Here is a 10486-nt window from a genome sequence, read left to right as displayed (position 1 = left end):
CTTGCATGCACACTAGCAGTGAATTGGAGTGCCAGCTTCAAGACTCCAGCTATAGAAGCAAGGTGAAATTTGCACCTAAAGGGAAACTGTTAGAGCACCAAGTTGCTAAAGTGGATGCATGCATGGATCATGCTGCTTGCAGGTCTGCTTTTTGAGTTGTCCTGTGGAACTAATGTAGATACCCTATGGCTGATGCCAGTTGTAGGGACCCTGAGAGCACCCTTCTCCTCCTTAAGGTTCAGTTGCCTGTGCTTGGGGCCAGCTTCGAGCTAGTGCCTCTGAGGGCTTTCCTCTTACTTTGGTGGCAGAGCACTCCCATGCAGCTCTGCTGGGAGGCCTCAGCAAGACTGACACACCATCCTGTGGGATCTTCTTTTAAGTTGAGTTTTCACTGTTTGGTCCCTGACCTACAGCTCCACCACAGCTGTGCCTGTACTGGACAAGGACCCTACTGAACTGAACATGGATCCCAATGCAGAGATTTCCTTATCAGCTAGACTTCAGAGCAGACTGGTACCCACTGGGCTGTGCCTCATCCTGATTATCTTCACTAGACCTGCTCCTGCCCCAGCATACTGCCTCACCTTCCCTGCTATTATCCCTGTGTATTTACTGTGGACTTGTCTAAAGATTTGGACTATCATTTGAACTTGACTACCATCCCCTGGCCTGCCCTGCTCCTCCTGTACCATTACTACGGGATCAGGTCTTGAGACTACCATCCCCTGGCCTGCCCTGCTCTTCCTGTACCATTACTATGGGATCAGGTCTTGGCTGCCTCTGCTGTCCATGGTACTGCTTTCATCTCCTGGTTCCATTTTCCTTGACAAGCAGCCAACCTGCACTGCTTTCTGCTGCCCATCTGCCTGAATTTCTTTCTAGAAATAACCATGGTGCAACAGATCACAGAATCATAGAATTTTAGGGGTTGAAATGGACCTTATGTAGTCCCAGCCAGCTCTGCCATGAGCAGGGACACCCTCCCCACAAAACCAGGTTGCTCAAGGCCTCATCCAGCCTGGCTTTGAACACCACCAGGGTTGAGACATCTACTAGCTCCCTGGGCAACCTGTTCAGTGTGTCACCACCCTCACAGTAATAACCTTTTTCCTAATATCTAGCCTAAATTTCCCCTCTCATCCCTAAATATTATGATGCAGCCAAGAAGTGGTTCCAGGGGTGAGATCTGGGGATTTCACCCAGTCCTACAGCTGAGATACACTCAGAGAAAATAAATATTTTTTTCTCTTATTTTTATGACTACTTAATTATGGTTCTAGCACCAGCTACCACAGTTTTCACTCCTGAATTATTTACCTGCTGTCTTTCCCTTTTTAAAATATAAATGAAAATAATTATTAAAATATATTTTACAGAATAAACAGAAAACAACAAAACTGAAACATTTGTAGATCTTTTCAGCTGTTTGTAATATGTATGATAACCAAGAAGAATTTTATTATTAGAAAATAAATAGGACTTGCTTTCAGGGACTAGTCACTACATAATTTTGGTACAATGAATATATGTTGCATTTTCTCTTTTAGTAAATTTTGTGAAAATTTCTAGGAAAAAAGTTGGAAAATATTAAGTGCTCTTCTGTAAGTAGTCTGTGTTCTGTTGTGCTGCTTTGTGAAACCTGCACAGTTGATACTGACACTGAATATGTTTTGGGTTTTACAGGGGCCCCAGTGAGGAGAATATTCCTCCTCATGAAGCAAGTGACAGATTACAAATCTTTCAAGCCAAATTTGATGAACTATGGAGGAAGCATATATCTCTTTCTGGTGGGGAAGAATTATTTGGTCTTCCTATCACAGGTAATTTCTCAGGGGATAAGGATAACTGTTCCTAGGCTATTAAATTTTTCTTGCGGCTCCTGCTAAATGCATTCAGTGCATTCACTGTAGAAAAACTCCTTGCAGTAAATTGTTATTGTCTTCCCTATGAAAAGCAGATGTGTGAAACCAGCTGTCAGTCTGCACATACATAAACATCAGGTGGAAAAATATTGCACTGTACCCTGTATCTTCGGGTCCAGATGCTTAGCTCTCTTGCTTTTTCTATTCAGAGCTAAGCACATCTCCTGTCAGTATTCTGCCCTATACAGATTTGAGAAACATTTTGCCAAAGGACTCAAATTGTCCCTGCTCCAGTTACATAATAAATTCCCTTGAGCAGTGCAACTGATCTGTAATATCCTTATGTCTCTTAGTCAGACACACTTCAAGTTTGGAAGAATGTGGTGTGAATTTAAGTTACAGCACAATGTATGATAAGCACTTTAATTTGTGCATATTAAATTAGGTATATCTTCCTGTCCCAGGGTATATGCAAAATCACAATATATTTAACTAGAAATTCCCAAAGATATGAGAGAAGCTAAACAAAACATTTCCATTAAGGATGTTAAATACTTTTGTTGTCCAATATATTCTGTATTTTTATGTTGAAAGCACAACCCCCATCTTAACCTCTGCCTCTTAAGTAAGTAGTGTATATTGAGATAGGAAATATTTTAGTTCATATCTAAAACTGTATTAAGCTCCTTTGCCATTTCACCTGCTTTTTTAATATTGTCTCCCTCACAGCATCTCCCTTATAAGATTACCTCTACTGTTATTGAAGAATGTTGATTTAAAAAAATCAGCAATCTAAACAATTACTGTGCATCAAAATCTGATATCCTTATCATAATGTAAATGGAAGAGTTTGTCTTACTAGACACTATCTAAAAGACTGCAACTCTGTTTTCATATATTTATTAAATATCAGTTTTAGAAATGCTTGGATTTTATATTTGTTGTACCTCATTGTTGTACCTTAGTGTTGTACTACTTGTACCTCATTGACATTCACAAATTTCTGATTTTAAAATTTGAAACAGAGTATCCTGAACTGCACAAAATTAAACGTGAGCTTTCACTGCTTCAGAAACTTTACAGTCTTTATAATGCAGTGACTGCTAGTATTGATGGATATAATGAAATGCTTTGGAACGACATAAATATTGAAAAAATTAACAATGAACTTATGGACTTTCAAAACAAGTAAGTTGGGTTTTTTTCTTGAAGCATGTAAAATTTTTATTTCTCAGCTCTGTGTGTTAACTAACTAGCTTGTGAAAATTGCTCCAATGGGCAAAAAACTGTTGGCACTTGCTCAAGTGCTGGGCACAGCTGCACTGGTTGCAGACTGTGGTAGAATATGCAGCTGGTGCATGACCTCACTTGCTCAGTCTGTGAGTCACTTTAGGCATGTTGGAGTATACTGACATGGTAGGTTGTAGCTTATTTAATAAATAAAGTGCATAAACCTGTGCCAAGGAGGTTATAAGTATAAACGACTTTCAAAGCTAATCTTATGTAATAATTTTTCATTGATTTAGTTTACAGCTAATTAATTGGTAGTCTGTGATGCTTGAGCAGGGAAGTTGGGCCAGATTACCAACTGTAGTCCCTTCCAACCTGAGTGATTCTGTGATTCTGTGATGTTAGACAGAATTTTGAAGCTGCTGTCTACTTCTGCACATTTGTAAAAATTTCAGTAGTTATTTCAAGAAGGGTAGGTAGACACACTAAATTCTGAGGGGTTATTTATGAGGTCTGAGAGGAATATTTTCCACATTGCATGCAAAATAACTCTTAGGTGAAACCATGTTCTACCAAAGTCAGAGAAATTTTTCTGCTTTGTTGGTAAAGATGCGCCTTTGGTTTTTCAACAGCCATGTCTGGGTCTGCAAGGCTTCCTTGACCCAGCTTGTTACTTCTCTTGGAGGGAGGGACTCATGAACCAACAGGATTTAGATTGTTTCCCCTTTGCCAGCTTTCTTTGAATTCTGATTTCTGGCAATGGGATGCTCAACAAAATTGTTAGAAAAGAGGAATTTTGTTACATCTACGAGTGAAGAGTCTATATGCAGGTCTTAAGTCTTCTGTGCATCTATTCCTTTGGAGTAATTACTTGTACCCGTCTATGTTTTAATGAGAATACAGAATATACAGGAGAAGCAAAGTACATTCAAAAGTTTGAAAATAAATGTGTGATATTTTTATCCTGTGCATATCTATTGGAAAAGAGAAAGCAAGTGAACTCTCTCTGTTTTTTTTCTTCTTTTATAACTTTTCTATAAGCATTTTTCTTAACTTTTTTACACAGTGGCTCTGATCTCGTTCTCAGTGAGTTCTGTCAAGATAAGTTCATAGTTAATAAAAAGAGCTTTCTCTTCTGCACAGTCTCACTTCTGTAACACTTGATCTGTGTCTCTTTTTGGTTCACCAATAGTTCTGATCAACCTTTGATTTTCGATTCTCCAGTGTTACCTAAGAGAGACTTCACTTACATTTTGGTATTATTCAAGAGACTGAGATCAAATCTGTGTTTTTCAGCTCATCACAAATCTTTGAAATGCATAGGAAAAGTTACTTGGGCATGGGGTTTTTAGTCATGTGGTATTTTGAGTGGGTCACCATTTTAGCAGGGTCCATTTCTGTACACACTGGGGAAGCTGGATGGAGATTTTCTTCTCTTTCGGGAAAAACTGTCTTCTAGTCATTAATTTGGGAAAAAAGCCCTCTTTTTAAAAATAATAATGCTAAAAATGAATGTTTGTGAAACATGCACTTCTGCATTTGGACAATGTAAGTCTTGATCTCATTTCATTAGAATTCTGGCATCAACATAATGATTTTTTCTATTATTAGTTATATTTTATGGGTTGCTAGGACTCTTTCTTTCCAAAACACAGAAGGATGTGTGGCAATAGTTTTGAGTTACTGTTTCTCTTTGTACTTCTGTGACTTTTCTTTTTTCCTCTCAAGTATCAAGCTGTATTTGAAGCAAGGTGGCTACCAATGGGTAGTAAATGCTTCTTTGTAATAAAAGTCTAGCCTGATTCTATCCTTCCTTTGGCAGCTTGCTAGCATTACTGAATCAAACTATTCTCTTTAAAGCAGGAGAAATTTAGACAGCGTACTGGGAGTACCCACAGAAATAGCTAAGATGATATGCTGTGTTATGAAACGAGCAGGAATACTGGAAATGCAATTAGTGTATTAGCCTAATTGTAAAGATCTGAATAGTTCTTTACTGGAATTTGTTTGGTGTTTTTTTTTTGCTACCCCTTTTAAAAATAGTAGTATAGTAGAAAACCTAGAATCATGAAAAGAAGAATAAAAAAAAAATAGCTGTAGGTGAAAATAAATCTAACTAGAAAGAGATTAAAAGGAGAAATATTTAGAAAAAGACATGGTAGAGACCATTATAAAAATTATAATAACAGCTAGAGAGAAGTTTCCCTTTGTTTTACTGTAATATAGTGTAAAGAGGATGTCCAGTAAATTTAAGAAGGAAATTTAAACCTGACCAATGGAGTAGTTTTTTAATATAGTATGTAATTCCTAGGATTTGCTGTTAGAAGATATTGCTGAGACTAAGACAAAGGAAAAAGGTATTTATATTAAAAAATTAACTGTTTTCATTACCACGCTAAGAGATCCCATTTCCAGTAGCCATCCTAAGACAAAGTTTGTTAGAATATTACTTGCTGTGCCTCGGGATAGAGGTAGCTAAGAACTGCCTTGTAAAGCCTTATCAACACATGGAAGAGTAAAATTTTCCATTCTGCAGTGCTTTTCTCTGGGATATTTTGTACTATCTCTTGTTGCTTTCAAGATGAAAGACTGTAGCAATTATTGTAGTTCCATGACAGTATGCATATGTTCATCTACCTCTTACTAGCAAGCAGTGAAGAATTCACACATGCTCCAGCATTGTATGACAGATCTGTCTGATTTTGAGCTGTGAAAAATGGAGAATATCTTTGAAGAAATTTTTCATTATGGGTTGGTTTTATGCAGCTTTTAGTTTCTGCAATTGGGCTGTAAGAAAGCTGCTGTCACTTTGGTCCATAGCTTTGGCAGATGAAAATTGGCAAGACTTGTTAAAAGCAACAGGAGCTGTGACAATTCACAGTACAAGAGGATCTTTATTTTCAGTTTCTTTTCATCTTAAAATTGTGCATCAAGGAAAATTTTCTTCAAATATCTTTCATACAAACTAGGTATAATACAGGACTTGTTTGACTGAAAGAGAAGTATTTTTCTGTTTGCAAGCAGACTAGTTTTAGTTTAGGATGTACTTTATTTTGCTTGGAAAATATGTGCTGTTAATCCTTCTACCTTTACAAAATCAGGTGCATATTCAAATTTTTAATAAAACAATGACACTGTGAAAACTGAAGTTCAGGTATGAGTTTGCACATGAAATTAGCTTCTTTTAACTCAAACTAAAATAGAAATCTAACCATTCTACTGTGATCTGTACTGTCTTTAGCATTGTTTCATGCCTGCAGTCACAAGCAATCAGCTACATATATAATGTTGCCAGCTTGTGACTGGATGTTTATGTACAGTCTACTGGTCCACTGGTTGAAAAATGACAATATATTGTGCTATTAAATGGTGGACTGTGATTATTAAGAATAAAAGACTGTGATTATTAAGAATAAAATGTTTCTCCTTTCTTTTTGTGCTTTCTAAAGAATCCGAAAGTTACCAAAAGCGTTGAAGGAATGGAAAGCTTTTCAAGACCTGAAAAAAAAGATTGATGATTTCACAGAGAGCTGTCCTTTGCTTGAAATGATGACAAACAAAGTATGTTCAGCATAATAATTTGGAGATAAGATTAACTTGAAAAACTCTATTGAAGGCTGTGTTAAATGACTGTAAGATGCTTTCCGTATTTCTTGTTTATAGATAAAAGCAGCTATATTTATGGAAAAAATCCAGTTAGGCTTAGTTACTGAATAGTAAAACAAAAAACTTTATCATGTGATTAGAAGAACTGTTAATGCTTTCAATGGAATGAAAATCAGTACTTTTCTATTTATTTAACAGATGCAATGCAAAGGTATGTGATCATTCTAGTCCTAAAAATAAGGCAATTAAAAACCCCATCATTTCTATGGACTTTTCTAGGCAATGTTGTCACGACACTGGGAAAGAATTGCACAAGTAACTGGGCATGACTTTGATGTCAACTCTGAAAATTTCTCTCTGAAAAACATAATGGATGCCCCTTTATTAAAATTTAAAGAAGATATTGAGGTACAAGTACTTTTGTGTTTATTTTTAATTAATAAGTTGTGATCTGTGAGTCTGTGATTTTGAAATCCTGTTTCTAGTCAGCTTTGTAACATTAGAAAAATTGGTTTTAGTTGGAGAGTTCCTTTGAAAAAATGGAGTTTGGTAGCTGGTATTAGCACTGATGGTTAGTTTATTTCCTTTTTATTCTGGAGAAGGATTAAATGGATAGATGGCATTACACTAATACTTCCATAGAAGGACTTCAGTTGTTTCAAGAGTAGTGTGATTCTGTCATGCTTCTGATTTAGGGTCGGCCTACTTAGATATTTTTTCTTGCCTTTAAATGTCTTATCTGAGAGACAAAAATAGTTGATCCTGTTAAGTGCTCAAAATCCTTGGAACACAGTAGAAGTGGAGGATATAGGATTAAAGGAGAATGAGATTCTTTTGTGTTTCAAATATGACTCTTCACAAGAGCATGGAGAGATGAGAAGGCTTGTGTAGTGTGCAGAAGCTACAAAGCTATTGTCTCCTCCGTTTTGGGGACAATAGTTATCTAGTGAGTACATTAGCTTCATGCTTGTTACCTTTTACAAGAATAAAGTGTAGCTGAAAAGAAGTAAACCCCTAGCAGTTTCTAACTTCAGTTCTGTTGTCAGTTAGCTAAATCTGTGGTGCCTCCAGAGCAGTGACTCGTTTTTGTCTTGTTCCACAAAGGAACATTTTAAAGACCAAAGTGTGAAATCAAACAAACCTCTGCTGTACCCAATTTCCAGACAAGAATTTACGTGTTGTGAAAAGTTCAGGGTTCCAGCCTTATACTCCAGGAAACACTTTCAACCTGTGATAGAATCCATTATGTTCTTGAACCTGAATTTGGGTTCCAGTCTGACTAGCTGGTCTTTTTCTCTCTGATGCAACAACCAATTTTATGACTGTCTTCAAGAAGTAGCAGACAATCATGTTGTCCACTTACACTCTGCTCTTGGACTGTTTATTGATTTTGATTGTTAATGTGTATTTTCCTTAAACCCCTCAATCAGTTTATTTGATTTTAAAATTTAATACACATAGAGGCAAATTCTGCCTGCACATTTACTGTCTCAGTGAATTTTCAAAAGTGTGAGATGCTAGTACTAGTGAAGATGGAGTATAGCCCATAAAATGTACCAGTTGCAAGTAGTACTATAATAATGTTGCTTGTAATATAATAATTTTGAGGTGTTTTGATGTTTCATTAGCTAGAACTTACACTGAAGTCTGAATCTAGCCAATAAATTTTAATATATAATAATTTTGAGGTGTTTTGATGTATAGTTTCATTAGCTAGAACTTACAGTGGAGTCTGAATCTAGCCAATAAATTTTAATAGTCCTTATAAGTGTGCTTTATATTAGCCTTAGAGGAGTGTAATTTACTATTTTAATTTTACACAGGATATCTGCATCAGTGCTGTTAAAGAAAAGGATATTGAAGCAAAATTGAAGCACGTCATCAATGAATGGAGTACTCACGCTTTCAGTTTTGGCCAGTTCAAAACTCGGGGAGAACTCCTTCTGAAAGGATCAGATACATCGGAGAAAATAGCGCTGCTGGAAGATAGCCTCATGATACTGGGGTCACTCATAAGCAACAGGTACAAAACTTAAGAAATGCACATATTGCATGAATCTAATCAAACCCCTGAGTAAACAGTTATCACCTTAGGTTCTTTTTCCCTTTAACTCGTGTTCATGCAGGTATAATGCACCATTCAAGTCCACTATACAACAGTGGGTTCAGAAGTTGACCAATACTGTAGAGATAATCGAAAGCTGGATTACTGTACAAAACCTCTGGATTTACCTAGAAGCTGTGTTTGTTGGTGGAGACATTGCAAAACAACTACCTCAGGTATACTGATTTATGGTAACAATATGTTGTACCAACAGATTACCTACATCACAGAGTTTACTTGCCAGTGCATATAATGCATATAACTTCTGTGGGCTGTGCATGGCCAGTTTAGAAAAAGCTTTGCCAAACTAGGATCTATCTGGTGGAACTGCTTAGAACTTGGCTAAACCTACAGGAACAATATAGTTTGCAATTCAAGCTCAAATGTTCCTGTCAGCTTGTGATATTAGGGAACTATATGATAGTATAGGACTCAGAACTATTTAATGGCACAAAACTGTTTTATCACTTTTGTCATATGTACAAACAATCATTTCTTCCTCTGTGCACGTTTGTAGGCTGTAATGTAAGTTATGTAGTAATAGAATGGCAGATTTTCTGTATGAATTCTGTGCTCATTAGGACTCAGTTCAATGAAGTCCCACGGAGAAATGCTACAAGGCTAGGGAGCTGCATGTGTGCTAATCTGTGTGAACTATTCCAACCTCTTCAAAAGGCAATTATGACCTTCCATGATAGCAGCTGCATCAGAGCTGAGGAATGGTCTGACTTCCTGCAGGAAAGAAATAGCAGAAGGAGTCATCCTTTTTGTTGTGCCTCCTAATGAGGGTTTTTTAATACAGTTCTAACACGCCACTGTTTAGTCGCACTGGATCAGCTACTGCTGTAACTTAACAAAACCATGATTATTGGGAAATTATTAATTTATTTCAGGCCACATATTTTTTAACTAACAATTTCCCAGATTAACATTAATTCATTTACATTAAATAAAGCTTTCTTAACTATTGCCATTCCTTTTTTTTTAATTCATGAGATCTTTATATTGTTAGTGCTTATCAGAGAATAATTAAGAAGTTTTTGCAGATGAACAAGTGTTGCAAAACAGCTGAGGCATTTGATAACTGCTAAAGCTGCTTCTTCCAAGGATGATACATGACCCAGTATTCTGGAAAAAAGTCAAATGTGGTGACTGTCTTTAAAGAAGGAGGAGAAGGAATAGCTTGGTGGAGGAGTAATGATAGATGAGTGGGTATAATTGCAATTTCTGCATGAATACTACAAGATGAGTGGGTATAATTGCAATTTCTGGATGAATACTACAAGTGAATGTAAGCATATGGATGTTATCAAGGAGATGAGTAACAATCAGTGAGGATTTGTTGGGAGCAAAACATGTCAAACAAATCTGATTTATTTTTTGGGGTTGGCAAGGAGCTTTGTGGATAGAGGAAAAGCAGTAGTTGCTATATATCTTGATAGGCTTTTGACATTGTCTCTGATTATACTACCAGAAAACGAGTTTTAGCTTGATAGTGTAAAATGCAGGCAGAAAAGTGAAATGCATAAACAGCAATAACTGATAAGTAGAGTATTGTACTTGGCTTTGGCCAAAGAAACACACAGACAAATTTGAAAGATTGTAGAAGGGGGTGGGAAGACTGAGGAAGAATCCAGGAAGAATGATGCACAACAAAAGATTCAACAAACTAGTCTTATTTGGT

At 36.6% G+C, this 10486-nt stretch overlaps 1 protein-coding gene across 1 annotated transcript in view; it reads left to right on the top strand.

Moving 5' to 3' along the window:
- LOC103802057 (dynein heavy chain 5, axonemal-like) overlaps window positions 1–10486 on the top strand; it is a 158752-nt gene that overhangs the window by 35497 nt on the left and 112769 nt on the right. The window contains exons 30-35 of the mRNA XM_009074495.1: window positions 1684–1820; window positions 2888–3050; window positions 6542–6653; window positions 6978–7106; window positions 8522–8721; window positions 8825–8978. Coding sequence (XP_009072743.1) covers window positions 1684–1820; window positions 2888–3050; window positions 6542–6653; window positions 6978–7106; window positions 8522–8721; window positions 8825–8978 — 895 coding nt within the window. The remainder of the gene's footprint in view (window positions 1–1683; window positions 1821–2887; window positions 3051–6541; window positions 6654–6977; window positions 7107–8521; window positions 8722–8824; window positions 8979–10486) is intronic.

The sequence above is a fragment of the Acanthisitta chloris genome, unplaced genomic scaffold (assembly GCF_000695815.1).
Source record: "Acanthisitta chloris isolate BGI_N310 unplaced genomic scaffold, ASM69581v1 scaffold8785, whole genome shotgun sequence".
Taxonomy (NCBI): domain Eukaryota; kingdom Metazoa; phylum Chordata; class Aves; order Passeriformes; family Acanthisittidae; genus Acanthisitta; species Acanthisitta chloris.
The sequence above is the reverse complement of the archived record's forward strand: the minus strand, read 5'-3'. Positions and strand labels throughout refer to the sequence as shown.